Source organism: Sparus aurata, chromosome 13, assembly GCF_900880675.1.
Source record: "Sparus aurata chromosome 13, fSpaAur1.1, whole genome shotgun sequence".
NCBI classification, from domain to species: Eukaryota; Metazoa; Chordata; class Actinopteri; order Spariformes; family Sparidae; genus Sparus; species Sparus aurata.
Window position 1 is genome coordinate 12,594,403 of NC_044199.1, and position 18,526 is coordinate 12,612,928.

General features: G+C 41.8%; 1 protein-coding gene across 1 annotated transcript in view; it reads right to left on the reverse strand.

Annotated features, from left to right (window-relative positions):
* Positions 1–18,526, reverse strand: part of fat3b (FAT atypical cadherin 3b) — an 86,703-nt gene that overhangs the window by 67,084 nt on the left and 1,093 nt on the right. Inside the window, exons 2-6 of the mRNA XM_030438711.1 lie at positions 15,094–18,083; positions 14,855–14,989; positions 13,328–13,529; positions 3,579–3,697; positions 662–860 (exon numbers count right to left, since the gene is read on the reverse strand). Of these exons, the coding sequence (XP_030294571.1) occupies positions 662–860; positions 3,579–3,697; positions 13,328–13,529; positions 14,855–14,989; positions 15,094–18,060 (3,622 nt within the window). The 5' untranslated portion in view covers positions 18,061–18,083. The remainder of the gene's footprint in view (positions 1–661; positions 861–3,578; positions 3,698–13,327; positions 13,530–14,854; positions 14,990–15,093; positions 18,084–18,526) is intronic.

The window sequence follows — 18,526 nt, forward strand, 5'->3', positions numbered from 1 at the left end:
CAAGAGAGGTTATATACAACCGCAGGCTGTCTGAGCATCAGTTCACAAGCTCAGACACTTGATCCCAAAGTAGTTCCAAATCCAAGCAAATACTCCTGAAACCTTTAGCCAACTTCAGCTTCCACCGACTGAGAAAAGCATGTTTTTGTATTTGTGTCACTATATATTCACAGAATGCGTAGAAATAAACCATTCGACCCTCCTTCGGGGGACAAAAGTAATGGGGAAAGAAAATTGCTTGGACTGTAAATTCCTTCATGATTAGAAGATATTCACCCACACACTGGCTTAATAAAAAACTAACTACGCTAATATCCTCAAGTACATTGCGAAGAGCTTTCGCCCCCCTGTAGAAGACTGGGAGCGAAATTCAGTTAAGAGAGCAGTGAAGATTGCCTCGGCGGCTCATCCGTGTCCTAGATGTTTGATTGTGTGGGCACAAAAGTCTTTTTAATTTGTTGTGTGGGAACCAAAGGCTTTTATTGAAAGAACGCCTAGTAGGAGGTGCATGATGAAAGACAATTTCAGTCATTTTCGGAGGCATGCAAACATATAAACACAGACAGATTAAACTAATTGTGCTTTTAGTCTGCAACATAATACTGGCAATTATGTTACCAAGGCACTTATCAACAATCGTGTCGCTGTTCGTGAGTGTCACCTGTTTTGGGGTTGATAGAGAAGAAATTCTGCGGGTTGCCAGCCGTGATGCGATAACTCAGACGACTGGGCGTGGCGGTGAGGTCAGGGTCCTGTGCCTGGATGCGGATGACTGACACATCCTTCGGGGAGTTCTCCATGACGGCCGGGTGGTAGATAGGATCCGAGGTGAGGGGAGCATTATCATTGACATCTTCTACCTGGGAGAGAAAGAAGTGAGAAGGGCGAAGAAGAGGAAGAGGAAGAGGGAGAGCGAGAGATAAAAGGGAGAGAGGGAGAGTAGGGAACAAGCAGTGTTATATCAATATTAACATTTTATCGAAGTTGGATCTAAATTATCCAATAGATGAGCCGATAAAACCATTTAAATCAGCAAATATGGTAATATTACACTGTGAGGAAAAGCCGCCTGCCGATTTCAGTATCTTTTTGCTAATCCACGGCTCATGAACTGCGGCGTGGACTGAGCCCGGACTGATCCGTTATCAATCACAAAAATGGAAATGTATTCGCCAGAAAATGTCAGAGATGTCACACTTTAAATGCACTGCAAATTAATTTCCCCCCCTTCTTACAGCATAGATCTAGAATATTTATGGCAAACACAGCGTTGATTGAGTGTTCGCTGCGAGGCATCGAGAGCCAAGATGGTTCAGCCGCTGAATGAGGAGCACCTGTGCCTGATTAATCTCCCTATTTTTGTCTGTGATGAAGAGGCTGGGATAAAGCGCCCTGCTCACACCTGAATATCCTGAAGCCAGAAAAGCCTGTTACTGTTCTTTTTTTCTTTTTTTTTTTACACACTGCTGAATTCCTCCCCAAAGGGTGAACAGTGTTGGAGCTGTAATGTTTGTATTTGAGTGTTTAGACAGTGGATTACTTAGTGCCAAATATAATAGAGGCTGAAGCAGAGAATTCCCTCCAGTGTGTATCTCTTGCTTACAGACTGAGCATTGCTAAAGTTATCCTCTGCGCTGAACACTGTCAGCATTTTAGAGAGTAACAAACTGTTTGTTTGGCCTCATGCTGTTGCTGTGGACGTAACACGGAACAGTCTTACCTAGGCTGGGGTTACATGTTTGCAGGCTGCAAATATTTATCAGCACAAAATACAGAAGACAAGCAAGCTTCCATACAATGTCATCATTTTTGCAGCGGGAAATTGTGAGAGGTTACACGTCTGAAAACTGCATCAAACATCGAGGACGCGTCGGTGTATGGCAAATATGGAATGCATAAGAAACACAGGGTGAAATCAAAGCTAAGAAAAGTATAATATTAAATAAATTGGGTTGAAGAATTATGTTTAATGTGGCGGAAATCAATGTGACATTAAGCGAGGAATGCTCCACCCAAGTCTTTTCAAAATATCAAACTATTTCCCACCGGTGGACTTGAAAGAGGTCTTTGACAAATTATGCTCCTTTATGTGATGTCTTAGATGCTGCTGTGCAAATCCTTTGGGCTGCAAAGGCACAACATGGCTAAGCTGTTTTCTATCTAGCTACTACTGCTAGGCTACATTTGGATTAATTTGAGAAAAATGTCCCTGCTTGTAATTTAGAGACTTTAAAATATATATATATATATATGTGTGTGTGTGTGTGTGTGTGTGTGTGTGTGCGCGTGTGTGTGTGTATTAAGTGTGATAGAGATGTACAATATTGCTTTTTGTCAATATTAGATATGCCAATATTTTGCCAACTCATTTTGGCCAGTTGCCCATGCCGATCATTCCCATCTAATTGCGCAGAACATCAAGTCTTTCCCGTAGAGGAATTAAGCAAGGAGTTATGCCCGACAAGGTGACCACTATCAGGGATTAATGGACGACGTGGAGGCCAAGTTGCCACTGAAGATTCATTCCTGATTGTAGACACCTCTAGGTGAAATTGTGTTATTTATGCCATGGTCAAGGAAGAAAAAAGACCATACATTTATATTTTCATGTTTTTCACAGACAATACCTCCGTTTCCATGGTAACGCCTAATTGGCTAATTTCCCAAAAACTCCAGCATCACGCATTAGCTCACATACATTTTAATTGTCTTTTTTCATGGCAATCTTTCCAAGTGTATCCATCCCATTCATATAACATGCGTGTTTGATGCTTTTCACATCTCATTTATGACAACACCCTCACTAACTTTTTAACTTTTTAAAGACAACAACAGCTTGAGTTTAAAAAAAACTAGCAGTTAAGCATGAGACGTCGCTGTCGCGTAGTTATCAGAGATGCCGACAGAGCAATATAGCACATGAAATAATGCTAGCAGAAACATCATCATAAACCAACACATTTAATATATAGCTAAATAGCTTTACATGTTACAGTTCATTCTTAAAATGATGGCAGATGTAAATAAGTTTGACATCTTCTCAGGTCTCCACAATGCAAATCAAATAAAACCTGGAAGGGCCTGTTGTTAGCGTGACACCACGGTGACTCAGCCTATAGCTAGAACAATCATTCCAGGCAGTCCTTTCATAATGTTCTTATGCAATGGAGATATTTACTGTTTCAGTAAATAGGATGAACCTTAGATACAACTTAGCAACAAGATATGTCTAGATTAAAGAAGCTTTTAGCTCAGCTATTAGCCAGGAAGCTGACGTTACGCTAGCAAGATTCAGAGTCAATAACTCTGCATATGATTGACAAAATAAGACAGTTTGCGTCACATGCGCAGAATTAAAGCATAGTTTTATCAACATCCGCAGAAATGTTAATTTCAATTTTAAAGCATTTGTAGGTGTGGATGTTATTATTGTGCATCTCTACACCTGGATGCTGTTGTAATTTTGTGACCAATCGAGGTTACAGTGATGACTTTACAAAATGTGAAGCACTAGTTTGGCCACTTCATTTCCTCTGTTAAAGGCCTCTTGCGCATGGTGTCCGTGTGAAAGCGGGTACCTGAATGAAGACTTCAATAGAAGCTGACAGTGGTGTAACCCCTCTGTCCGTGGCGTAGACTGTCAGCCAATAGGAGTCTTTGGCCTCGCAGTCCAGGATACCGGCAGTGTAAATCACCCCTGTTGAGGCAAAGAGAACGATTAATGGAGTTGATACCTAGGCTTGAGAATGCATATCTATCAGGTGTATGTCCGTGTGTGTTTGTGTGCGTGTGTGTGTGTGTGTGAAGGGGCAGTTTAGGTGTCATCAGCATAATACACCCCTAAAAGCTCTCATAGGCAAAGACTTTGAATACTAAGTTTCCAGAAAGCAAAGACACAAATTCGGAGTAAACTTCGTGTCCTGGACTTCGGTGACATTCACAGGCATTAGTGGCGCCGCTGTAGTCACCTTCAATGTTTCAGCTGCTCTCCAGCTAATCACAGCTGACCAAACTGCTCCCGCTGCAATTCGCTTAGTGCTAAACGTACCCTGAACTGCCCTCCGCTGATAAAGATGCACACACACACACACGCACACACAAACTCACACTCACACACGTTGACTGGCGTGTGTTTAGTGGCCTTAAGGAAGACGAGTAGCTGACAGCTTTGGTGACCTCTCGGAGGACGAGGCTTACGCTCACAATGGATGACACATGGCCGCCTCTGTTTTTTTTTGTGTTTTTTTTCTAAATCGGTCATGCAGGACTTTCTCAGAAAACACTCGAACGACAACACACATTGATGATTTCACACTCTAGGTTTAAAGAGTTCGTTCGTGTCATTTTCCGAACGTCGCCAAGAGCACTGAAGCACAGTCCTGCAAGGTCGCGAGCGGCACAAGGAGTTTGTTCGGACAAGAGAATCTCACATCGGGATCACACACATATAGCCAGTCTATCAACAGAAATAAACACGAGTCATCTCATAAACAGGCTGAGCTCATTATAAAGCGCAAACCGAGCAGGTGATGCATTTCTTTCAAAACGACCAGCATGAAGCTCTTAAAGGAACGCAGTCGGAGCGGAGGCGTACAGTGTGTGTTGGCCGATGCTCAGGGAGTCTGTGCATGCGTCTGTGCTTGAGTACACAAGCAATTAACCCCAAGAAGACGTCAAACAGAGCTGAGACCGGATGTGTGAGAAAGTGTGTTTACTTTGACTATTTTATGCTCACCTGAACCTCAACACTGCTGTTACACTTTACATAATTAAAAAATGTGCAAAGACTTATAATTGTGTTTCTGTTAGTGAATTAGTATAGGGACGCCTTGTACAGTAGTTGTACTAGGAGCAGTATAGGGTGTTGTTCTGTGTATATACCTGTCATCAAGCCAAATTCAGATCAATAAAGATAAACTTTCTATGTGCCTTCATTTCCAATGTAACCACACTGTTGTCAAGCACGACATTATATCTGTTGTTATACTATGTAACAGTGGTCATAGATATAGATACAGTATGTATTTGTACGTAGAGGATATTGCTCAGTGTAGCATCATAGCCGTGTAGATTACTAAAGACAGTTTTTAGATATTTAGTTCTGGCAAAACTGAGCAAATAAAAAGAATCGACTGGAATACAAACGCACACTTATGAGATTATCTTCACGGTTGAAAGCACAAATTATGAACAGAAATTTGTGAGCAGAATGCGAAGGGATAACCGTTTTGTAATCATGTGGAAGACGTCTGTGTGTTATTTTAGAGAGATATCTATTACTGTTAGCATGTTTACCACCTAGCCACTTTGTAGGCTGTCCATTGGTAAAGAAAATCAACTATCCCGCGCTGCTCCGAGCTCCCAGTCCAGGCTAAAAGAAAACATCCGCTAGCTGCGTGGTTAACTCTGCTTACCAGCTAACCACAGCTACAGTTAGCAGCAGTTAACAATGACGGATCATATCCTGCCCCCGGTTCATTTGGAGTGTACATTTGACAGGTGGACATTTCTTACATATTGCAACATAAAAACTGGACCCGGGTAGGATGGCTGCCATATGGCTCCATCCTGGAATGACAAGTCTTGCTAACATGTCCCATCTAGTGCTCTGTATCTACAAAAGTAGCAATGGAGGTTTAACTTGTTTTTTTTTTACTTTGCCTGTCTTTTGCTTTATTTTTAATCTCAACACATCTTTATCAAAAAATTGTATTTCCTGAGCCATGTTGCACAAAAAGAAAACCGGGCATGCCTTTAATTCGACCGAAAGTAAGGTCCTATTTTTTATGATTCTGACGAGACAGAGAGCTAAGACGGTTCAGCCCACACTGCAGGCCCCTGGGGTAAACACGCTCAGTTCCACTTCTGCTCGATTCTGTGTCTAACCTCGACCGCCCTATTAAAAACATTTTTGCAGGATATCGTCCCAACAAGCGCAAAAACATGTTTTGTTTTGTGAGTTGTTCAGTGAGAATCCTCCAACCAGAGACGTTGAGCACACGTGCCATGTCAGGCATCCTTACTGAATGGATTATTAAATCAGTACGTTGGTACTCTTCTTTTAAAAAGGTCAAAGACAGATCCTTCCATACATATATTAATTTTTTGGTGTGGACTGAGGAGATTTCAGCTTGATTTGCTGTCACACAGTACACGTCTGCTGCTCCCTAACTCGGCCTTCCACTCAGCCACAAACCCCATGAGCCCAGGTTAGAGTCATAGAAGCATACAAATCAGTGACTTGAGGCCCTTTTTTTTGGAGTGCTTGACTCAGTCTTGCTGCAGCCTCCTCAGCCGCATGACGAAGGTGTTACCTTATCACCGGAGAGTGTGTGTGTGTGTGTGTGTGTGTGTATGTCAGATAATGCCTAAGCAGCTGCCCAGGGCATGCACAATGCATAGTTAAAGTGTTTGCTGAAACACATCCTTGCTCTGACGTCCTTGACCACGTCCTTTTCAAACCACATCTCATCTCTGTCAGATAGCTCAACAGAGGGAGACGCGGAAAACAGAGCTGGCTGTTTCAAAAAGCTCTTTGAACTTTAAGACCGACAGGCACTATTCAGTGGATTCAATATAAATCCGACTTGACAGCATCCATTCTCACCATAAATAACACACTTCAAAGAGTGGACACAGAAATTGAAGGGTCACGGCATATTTTCCAATCTGGAAGTTCACCGTACGTGTGTGTTTACATCCATCTGTCATGTCTTTTCAGTTTTATTCCACTCTTGAGAGAGAAGTTTGGGGATCCCACTATCTAATTAATGCCACCGTTTTTCCAATAATCAATCCCAAGATTGATGAGAAAGTACTGTGTATACTTCTCTCCATCTTGAGACGCGACTGAACAGCTCTGCGTGTGGCAGAAAATAAGAGGACATAAAAAAATTACAGCCCGTTAATTTCCAACAAATGCAGAATGGATTACTATTCAAACGTGCGTTCGCCTGTAACTTAAAGAGTGCTTTATCCCGACTGTGATAAATCCTTGTGCTTGCAAACCCAATAATAGAGGAGCGGTGGCTTCTGACAGCTGCCCAATGAGAAATTGCAGGGCTTGCTTTCCCCCCAACCAACGACAAGAATACCAATTTTTGTTCAAAGTACAGCAGGGCTAAAGGTTTAAGCCAAAGAAGATCCTACTTCTTTTTTATGATAGAGCTGCGCTTTCCACCATGCACTGGAGTGAGTCACCTTAAACATCTGAATATCGAATGGGAGCGAAGTTCGCATTCACACGCGGCAGGCGCGACTACGTAAGGCGCGTCGTCGAGCCAGTTTACGAACCGCGGCGAGCAACGCGAGTTATGAAAAAACGAAACGGCATTTATTCCTCACACTTCCCTCGTTCTTTCTGTCCCTTTTACTCTCTCGCACTGTCTATCACACTCTATCTACACGTACTTAGTGTTGGCACTAAGAGCCACGGATTGACAAGCAGTCAGACCAAAGCAACTCAACATGGCAGCTAAATGCATGGTGGGAGGACAGAGCGCCGCTACTCTTGTCCATGCCTGACAACGCTGACTTCTACACTGCGAGATAAAATGAAGCACTTGATGAAGGAGAAACTTGGCATGTGCATGCTGTGTCTCTTTATCTGATACGCAAAAAGTACTGCACTGATCTTTTCCTCGTATGCTCATGATATTGGAGGGGAACAGAAGTCACAGCTTAAAAACAAACTTCCCAAAGAAAGAAATATATATATATTTATATAAAGGCCTGGGAGGAAGAAAGAGAAGCAATATTTTCTTCTGACACATTTTATGTACTCCAGAATCCCCTGCATCCTCTTCCTTCCTCTCTTCGCATCACTTCCACTCCCCTCTCCCTTTCGCTTTCTGCTCTAACAAGCACTCTGATTTCCCCTGGAAAATCTGCACTCAATAAACTTTCTCGCTGGCTGAGACGCTCCTTATTGAGGTTTGAATGCAGAAGACTGTGGGGATCCGTATAGGTGCTGTAACGCTGCCTCGTCTATGAGCACAATGTCTACATCGCGCATATGCAATTGTGCGCACACGCTGTACAGTACATGAAGAGTGCAAGAGTGATGCAGGGGGAGTGAGGGCGACAGATATTCCCTCTCCCTCCATTTGTCCATCTGTTTCTCTCTCAACTGTGGTCAATACTAATTAGCCTAGATAAAGGTCACTACAGGCCTCCAGTGCAAGTCATGTACAGTAGGCGCCAGTGTAACAAGAGGTGAGGAGAGGCTAGGAGTGGAACGCTCACATGTGGCCCTTAAAACTAAGTGGCCAAAATAAACTCCACCAGCAAGCCCGGTTCTAGGCATGGGCGGGGGGGGGGGGGGGGGGGCCATGCCCCCGCAAATGAATCGGCTGCCCCACCAAACCGACCCCGCTTCATTCCAGGAAAAAAAAAAAAAGTATATTCAAATATATAATATTGTAACGTATTCCCATAAATGCTGCTCAGAGTAATCACAGTCCACGGCTCTTCTGCCAACAGAACCAGTGCCTCCCTCTCTCTCTTGTACAGTGCATACAGTCAGTAGCAGCTTCTCTCAGTTAGCATCACATTAGATACTACGGGCACTCCAGGCTTGTTAGTTGTTAGCATGTTGCCTAGCAACTGCTAGTAGTAGCCTAGTCCCATCAGCGGCTGCTGCCGAGTTTGTCTCTGTCCCACTCTGCGGCATGGGAAGCCTGACACGGGCAGGCTACGTACCGGTTGTGCAGCGGGTTTCAACTTTCAACCCTTGCCAGCCCCGCTGTTAGTCCTGTTGGCCCACGAGCCTCACCCACCCCCGCCAGCAGGATTAAACAACACACGTTAGTGAGAGGGGAATCCATAACCTGTAAATTCAGGTTAGCGCCGCCGGCCACTGCTTAACGTTACTTCCTGGGGCCAGAGCCTCCGACAGCGGCTAATCTGAGGCTGCTGACATCTGGCAGGGAGAAACAGGAAACCCAGGCAGGCACACACGACTTTCCAAAGCGCAAGAAAGTGGTGCACAATAATATAGCATCAACCAATCAGACAAGATTTATTTATTTATTTTTATAGCGCTGTTTACAAAATTGCTTTGACACAGATTATAAAAAAACTTACATTTTGCCCCACCACCAAATTTCCCAACCTCCCTTCATATCTACCACGATGAATTTGGGAAATTTGGTGGTGGGGCAAAATGTATGCGACAGACTGACAATCTCAAACATGGTAGATGCCAGAGGAACCACAAGCCCTTATAGACCGACTGACTAATCACTCTGTTCCCTGTCTAGCATTATTCAAAGGATAGATGACAATTTAGTCTCTCAAATTCCTTCACATCTGTTAAAATGACAATCTGATCACTATTTATATACCACATACAAGTCTCTATATCACAGTCATGGTTACCCTCTACAGTCACGAACTTTTACATCAGTCTGCATTCTTTTGTAGCGAGTTTCTTATTCAGATGTTCAAAAACATGCATGGTTTGAAATAATACAAATCTACCTTCATTCTTTTATTTGATTATTTGTTTGCAAAAGGTAAAAATGAAGCAATGCCTTCTGGGAATTTCAAGACTGAATCGAGTGGACCGCGTCTGCGTGGTTGTTGGAAGTTGGAGATTGAAAATTGGAAACTGACTGAGATTAAGCTAGCAAAAAAATGAATCGAGGCATCAAGCGACACAAGGGGTGAGCGGAGAAAAGAGAGAGAGAAATCTGAGAGCACTGTAGGCTGACGGTGAAAAATGCTGCAAACCGACTGATTTGTTTTTAAAATCAAGTGCAGCTTCATCTAGAAGAGGTAAACATGGATAATGAATGATGGCAAGACATTTTTATTATGGAACGGCTGGCTCTGATGATTTAGTTTTTTTTTATGCATTGGGGTTGTGCATTGATATGTCCATGTTTTGGTGCACTTGTTTATAGCATCACTGGGGCTCAAAAGTGTGTGTTCTTTCCGTGCATCAAAAGTTCTATCTGCCAGTTGCGCAATATTTAGGTTTAGATTCCATTTAATATTAGATAACTAATTATAATTGGGCATTGATAAAGTTGTCCTACATCAGGGAGGTGAAGGGTGGGCTTAAAATGTAAAATGCCAGTTACATTGTAGCTTCATATTTAAATAGAAAATATGTTAGTAGACTGACATCAATAATTTGTTGGCCACAGAATTTGTTTTCTTCGTCAATCCAGAAAAAGAATTCCCATTAGAGCTTTGCCGATGGAACCACAACATTTCTTACTGCCCCCCCAATCAAGGTAGTCTAGAACCGGGCCTGTCCACCAGCTAAAATGAACCACTACTCTGCATTAGTCTATCTAGATAATTAATATTCTTTTCACTTGACCTTGTTATAATTATATATAATTATATTATATATAATTATAACAAGGAAACCCAGGCAGGCACACACGACAATATACATATATATATATATATATATATATATATAGAGAGAGAGAGAGAGAGAGAGACATATATATATATACATATACATATACATATATATATATATATATCTATATACATATACATATATATATATACATATATATCTATATATAGAGATATATATATACATATATATATATATATATAGATATATATGAGAAATAGACTCAATCACCAATTTTGCGACCTCATTCTGGTGATAGATAGACTTTACTGAGATGAAAATCTTCCAGATTGCTTCAAGCATGAAGGTTTGTTCTTGGTTGTAATAGTTGAATAAACCATGTGATTAAAGGTTCTGGCATAAGTAAAAAAGCAGACCTTGAGTTGGATGTGTTTTGTTAGAACATTTGGTTTACCTTCATACATCCTAGATTCATACTGTTTCTTGGTTGTTTGCAGGTAAAAAGAGGTGTAGACATCTGGGCTATATTTAGTCGAAAAGGGTTAAAAATAAATAAATGTTGAAATTTTGCACTTTGAAATATTGTCGTTTAATGCTGTTAAAACAACAGTTATATGTAACCAAGAATTTAAAAAAATCTCTTACTTTATCTCTCAGGTTCTTATGACCTTGTTATAATTTCTAAAATTATATATATATATATATATATATATATATGTATATATATATATATATATATATATATATATATATATATATATATATATATATATATATATATATATATATATATATTAACTAAATTCCGTGTGGCTGCACATTCATTATTAGTAGCTCGATATTCTCAACTGTTATCCTGTTCTATTCTATGAGTTGTGATGCACTGGTTACAGGTGCACTCTACCTGTACACATCTTTTACATTTAATGTCACTTGCTGTTTACATCTCTGTGTGTGTATCGTTCATACATCCTATATGCTGTACCACTGTTTGCAAGCTGTTAATTCATCTCACAATATATATTTATGTGACTTACATATTCTTATTCTTATTCTTATTTTTATTCTATCAAGGTGCACTACTTCATTTTATATATGTATTCATTTTATTCTATTTGATATTCTATTTATATATATTGTATTTTATTCCCATGTCTTAACGTTTGCACTATTTATGTCTTTGACTTCCACTCTCTTTTTCTCGGTTCTCATTCACTTGTGGGATTGTTTTATACATATTGTATGAGCATTGTTAGAGGGGGCAAGAACAAGAATTTCATTACCGACGACGGCTCCAGTGCGACTGTCGCGCAAAAAGGACTTGAACTTGAATTACTGAAAATGTATTCGTCACCTGTTGCTATGGTATCATTGCGCTGTAACTTAATAAAGTACGGACCGGAAGAATTGAAGTTTTTCATGCTTGAGTCTTGCAACAAAATAAAAATTCAGTCAAACATAATGACTAGTGATACTGACTGTGAGGAACTGGGTTTTTTACAAAATGAAAATGTGGATGGTACAAAATTTTAATTAGTGGGAAAGCTTTTCATTCATGTAAAGCAACCTGTGACAATAAACGTTGCCATACAGTGAACTAATTAATAAAATAAGGGACATTTGTTAAATATGGGGTTATTAAATTAGTGAGAAGTGAGAGAAGAAAATACAAATATAACACTTACACAACATAAAAAGCTGTGAAGTACTTTATCTAGTGAGAAATATCTATCTGAATTTCAATAGAGATTATTGGCAGTCAGAGCAGGGACATACCAAAGTGAAACAGAGACTTCTACCTTCAAAATCTCCACGCTTCTGGCCTGTCAGTGGTAACGCTTAGCACCAAGTGGTGATTATGAAATACTACTCACTGTGGAGTAGCTACTCTACAGTATCATGCAGAGAAGAGAGAATGAGTGATCGGGGGACTGATTTTGGAGCTTGAAGTTTGACTGTTTCAGCGCCATGGAGAGAAGCACAGGGAGCGATTAGGTCTGAAAGCTTCAGCACCACAGAGAGAGACGGAGACTGCGAGCCGCCTTGATGTGAAAGCAAGATTTCTCACGCACACCTTTTTTTACTGGCTCCCATGTCAAATTTCAAATATGCAGACTTTGGATCCAAGCTAATATCTTTGTGCCCACAGTGGCCACAAGTCCTATTTCTCTGATGGAAGATACAGCTAATGCCAAGATCTTTTCAAGTTGGATATAAACTAGAAATAAACTGGATATATGGAAGGCAGAGCGGCTGCCCTATATATATATAAATATTTATTAATTCTCCACATGAGCCAATATGAGCTCATTGGAACTGTCCTATTTTCATACTGGGTATTTGAATCATTTCATTCCTGGGTGAGTGACTCACGGCTTTGTGTTTGCATCAGCGTGTTTTCAGCTGTGGTCTGACACTGCAAGACAGTTGGAGACAACAACCCGTGGGGGGGGGCATGCCTCCTTAAATAAGTTACAGTGATTTCACTACTCTTGAAAAAGATGGCGGTGCTGTGCAGGAGAGCCTTGATCAATGTTATCCACATAGCACTGGATCAGCTGGACAGAGCGGCCCGAGGCCCAGCCAGTGTAGCTGCCATGCTGCCCTCATTACAGTAATGATCTCTGCCCGGCTCACACAGAAACAGCTCCCATGTGAGGCCCCATCAGCTCACTGGCTCTGACTGTACCTCGCAGTCTCTCCACCTCTCTCCCTCTACTACACACGCGGACATTCAAAATAAAAAAAATCCAGCGGTGATGCTTTCACTTGCAATGCAGAACCACAAGGTGACAGAGGCACAAGAAGTGAGAGTGGAGCAACAACTCCACATATGTGAAAGTCACCAGCAATGGCACAGAGCTAGAAAGTATTCCAGTAATATGCAATGATCAAGCAATTTGGGTGTTGATATTCCACGCATGGCACTGTAAGTTATTGGATTTCCACTTTACATAAATAGGCTTCGAAATTGATCTTGTGTCACACCTGTGTCTTCATCAATGGTGAAAGTGCCCAGTCCGCTGCCTCCTCTGACAGAGTACCTCACCACGCCATCTCGCCCCTTGTCGTCGTCCTTAGCGCTGACTGTCAGGACACTCGTGCCGGCGCGGGAGTTCTCCTTCACTGAGCCTCTCACAACAAAGTCGGGGAAGTAGGGTGCATACAAATTCTCATTGACATCCACCACCTGAGGACATGTAATGGTTCACTTTAATTTTGAAACTCTAAGAGAAGATATGTGGAGCATCAATCAGTATCATTTTGAACACAGAAACTCATTGGACCAACAAAGAAATATTACCTTTTCATTATATTATAACTCGCAGCTATCAATGTTCACGGACAATATTGTTTCCTGACAAGAAATCATTTTGCTAAATAACTAATGTACTTTGCCCATGGTCCCTTTATCAGAAGTGAATTGAACTGAATTGTAGGGCATCCTACATCTTGTCCTTTAAATAGTCTTCATGTTTCATTACTGTGGGTTAGACTGTTGACTTTTAGTGTAGCTTGATATATTTCTATTTCTGCAGAATCAATGAAAACATGTCAATATTGTCACATAGGTAACACTTTATGATAACCATCATTAATAAAGGGTAAATGCATGGCTGATTAAACTTCAGGTAACAGTTAATTCACTGAAAACAAACAAAAAGTAATTTGTCAAGCAATTGTTTATAGTGAAGATGCAATTGATGTGTATAACACTTAATAAACATTAATGGTTAATGGTTAATAAATACTGTGTAGTTTATCTAAAACATTATTTAGGTGGCAAATATAAAGTGGAAACTGTTGTTTATAAAACCTTTACAATTTCCTATAGGATAACTCCACCAATTTTTACACATTAAAGTTTGTTTACATGTTTTGGGGAGTCCTACTACATATGTGAAAAGAAATGTGGCTCCACAGAAGGCTGCATGCAATCTCATAAATTTCCTCCAGTGATGACACTCAGTGGGTAAGTTACATTGTGGGTAATGTAGGCAGACAAGCGGTCTACTGGTCTGGCATTGCACTCCTGTTACACTGCTGAACTCATTATGGACAGTTTTAAACCAAATGATCAAGATCAATACACCAGAGAAATCATCTTTTTAATCCAGTTCTTCTCGCTTTTCAAAACCTACCAATTAGCCACTCACTTACATCACGGGAGGCAATTTATTAGGTTACTTGCAGTTCTCTGGAGACACAAAAGGCTTTATGCTACTTTTATGTGTAAAATAACTGGAGTTACCTTTTAATACATGGTTTATAAAGGATCAATGTTTGTTGTACAATATGAAAATAACTCAATAACTATGAGCTAAAATGTGTTAAAAATAAATGTACCATTTATTAATGAAAGTTACTATAAAGCATCATATCAAGAATTGGAAGCTTGAAAAGCTTCAACGAAAGTGTTATAACATCAGTGTTAGTGCTTAATTGATCAAACCGATCATTAAAATTTGTTCTGATACAAATGTGTGTGTACATGTGTGTGTGCGTGTTACACACCTCCACCTCAACAAACGTCTGACTGATGAGGCTGGGTATTCCTCTGTCCTCAGCAATCAATGTTAGGTTAAAAAACTGTTGTTTCTCGAAGTCGAGCTCCTTCCTAATCCTCAACACCCCACTCAGAGCATCGACCTGTACAAAGCATTACAATCCCATTCATCATAAACTGCCAATAAAAAAGGGGATCAGCATATGCAACTGTGTAGACAAAACAAATAGTGACAGACAGCACCTACCTCAAAAGTGCCGTTGAAGTCATTAATCAAGGAGTATCGGACCTGTCCACCGGGGCCAATGTCTGGGTCCCGAGCCTGAACCCAGGTAATCACAGCCCCTGGTGGGAGGTCCTCCAAAACTCGAGCACTGTAGCTGCTCGGGATGAAAGCTGGGGCACAATCATTGACATCGTCCACTATTATACTTAGAGTCGTGACTGCTGACCTTCGAGTGCCTCTTTCGGCCTTGTCTCTCACTTCGATCTTCAGAGTGAACATTTGGATGGCTTCTCGGTCCAAGTGGCTGGCAACAAACACACTTCCTGTCTCGCTATCAATACCAAACTGAGGCACACTGGTCAGCATTATGTAGGAGAGCTGTCCATTTTGACCCATGTCTCTGTCAAATGCAGTGATGGTAATAACTTCCATACCAATGGCTGAGTTCTCGACAACAAGGGCAGAGAAGCTGTCCTCATAGAACTGGGGGTCATTGTCATTTGCATCCTCGATGATCACAGTCAGTAGCCTCCAATTGGACATCTGAGGAACACCCTGATCGTAGATGGTGATATTAAGGAAGTAACGATCCGATCGCTCGCGGTCGAGTGGCTGCAGTACAGTTATCAACCCATTGTCCATGTTGATATTGAAGCAATTTTCTTTGTTACCATCAGATATGGAAAAGAGAACACGGCCATTGAAGCCTGGGTCACCATCGCGTGCTCTCACCTGAAATACACTGGTGCCAGCAGCGAGGTCTTCTCTCACTAGAATACTTGTGGGCAAGGCCTCAAACTGTGGAGCCTGTTTGTTCAGAGAGAAAAGGTCTGTAAATCTCTCATCTGGTCTTGGTCTTGCCATAGCAGATGCTTTTGAGAGCACTTTCTCTGCCAACAGCTGGGCTGCCCTGGTCTCCTTGCAGTTGAACCCCATGGGTGCCATCCTGCCCCTCACCACAGATACATTCACAAATGTAGGATCAGAAAACAACTCTCCATCTGTTGCCACGACTTTCAGGTTGAACACCCCACTTTTTAAATTTTCCGCTGCTAATGATTTTTTCAGCGACAAAGCCCCCGTGTCTGGATTTAAGTTAAAATAGTCCAACTCGTTACCTGACAGTATCTTGTAGCTCACCATTCCTAGCTCATCTATGTCCACAGCTGACATAGTGACAATAGTCTGACTGGCAGGGAAATCACGGCTTATCATCCCCCTGCAAGAAATCATTTCAAAAAGGGGCTGGTTGTCATTAACATTTACAAGACGAATGGTGACATTAACCTCAGTCTCCCGTCTGTAGGGTGTACCCCAATCAGAGGCCCGCACTGCGAAAGCATACATATCATCTGATGACTCAAAGTCCAAATCTTGTGTGATCCTCATCTCCCCCGTGTACTGATCTATGGTAAATGGAAGAGACTGTTCACCACTTATTGTGTGGGTGACAAACCCATTGTCTCCTTTATCGTCATCTACAGCTGATGCTACGAGGATAACAGTGCCGACAGGTAAGCTCTCGTTGATTGCGATATCATAGACCGGCTTGTTGAACACTGGAGAGTTGTCATTTGCATCCTCTATGGTGATTTGAATCCTTGTCCGCTGCTGACTAATAATATCAACCACCTCCATCTCCATGAAATCCTGTGATATCCCTGTCAGCTGCCTTGTGGTCGTAATAACTCCAGTCAAAGGGTTTATATCAAAGTACATTGGATCAGAGAAGCCGCTGAAGCTGTAATTGACACTCAGAGGAGCTGGGGAGATTTTCACCACCTCTACAATAGTGCCTGGAGGAGCTATTTCACTCAGCTTAAATACATAAACATCTCTGTCGAACATCGCCAACACTGGGTCTGGCTTTGTAACCAACAACTGAACAACTTGGGGTTTGGAAAACTTAGGAGGAATACCTCTGTCTTTAGCCTGGAAAGTTAAGTTGCAGCCATAAGGGAATGTATCCCAGTCGAGCAATTCTGAGGTCTTAACCATATATTCATTCCCGACGGGCGATCGATCAACCACGAACTGCTCGAAGGGGTCACCCTCAATGATGGACACCCACTCTATTTCCCCAGATATCCCATCGTCCTTGTCCTCCACAGTTACTATGGCATAGACTGGGTCTTTGTCGACCCACGATGGAACCACAGCAACAGCAGTGAGAACAGGTGCAAATTCATTGACTCGCTGCACAGTTAGGACTAATCTAGCAGTGCTGCTGATACCGTTGTTGCCATAGAGTTTCATCCCTCGGTCAACCACCTGCACCTCCAGCTCAAATCGATCTTTTTTGTCCATCCTGGGCCGACCAGTCAGGGTAATGACCCCGCTCGTCGGATGAACAGCAAATAGTTCAACTCTGGTCTTGAAGAAGTAGTAGAACTCCCCGTTGGAGCCCATGTCAGCATCTGTGGCTGTTACACGTCCTATGCTGGCACCCAGAGGGGCACTCTCAGAGACGACAAATGAATAGGAGGTTGGGGAGAAGAGAGGTCGAAGATCATTGGTATCCAAGACCTTGATATAAACAGTAGCTAAGGCCTCTAGGCCTCCTTGTGCAGATGCTTTAACTGTCAATGTGTAATTGTCCTGCACTTCCCGATTCAATATGGCACCACTGCCTCCGTTAGTGCGTATGCGGAGAAAACAAAAATCTCCCATTACAAACTCCTCAGCTTGGAAAATTCCCTCAATGTCTCCAGACTGAATGGAATATTTAATGTCTAAAGACCGAGGTGGCCCAAGAATGATGCCCATTTTGACCTCACTCCTGGTATAAGTTCTTGTAGCAGAGTTCTCAAAGATAGAGGCATTATAGGCAGGCTGGGTGAAAAGCAGCAGGCCTTGTCCTGCCCTAGGCTCTGCCAGGAACTGGGCATAGGTTGGAGGGAAACGGAGGAGGAGGAAGAGGCAAATAAAATGGAAGATAAGAGAAAAGCTGGGTAGAGGAAGCATATTTCCCCACCGATTAGGCTTCATCACTATTCCATCACCCAGTCACCCTACATTTGGAAAGAATAAGAAAGAAAAACAGATCTGGATTCAGTTGGTGAGTTGTTAGAGACATGCTCCCTGCATGCTAAAAATTTGATAGAGACCTGTGAGACAAAAGTTACAAAGGCATTTCAGAGGTGCAGCTTATCACTACAGGGATATGATAGCATATTCAATGATGCACTCAGACACTGAGCATTGCACTCGAAAGGCTAACAAGCAAAGAATGATATATCTTTCAACAAACCACATCAAAGCACAGTGCATTTACACAACCCCCCGAGAGACATACAAAGACTAAAAGACACAAGGACTCCCTTTGGACAGAACACCAGGAATGTGATATTATAGGATGAGAGCAAGCTATGTCAAGATAAGAGCAAATGTAGGTCAGACAAAAGACACCATGGTCTGACAAGGTGTGAACTCCTTCAGAAATGAGTTGCACAAA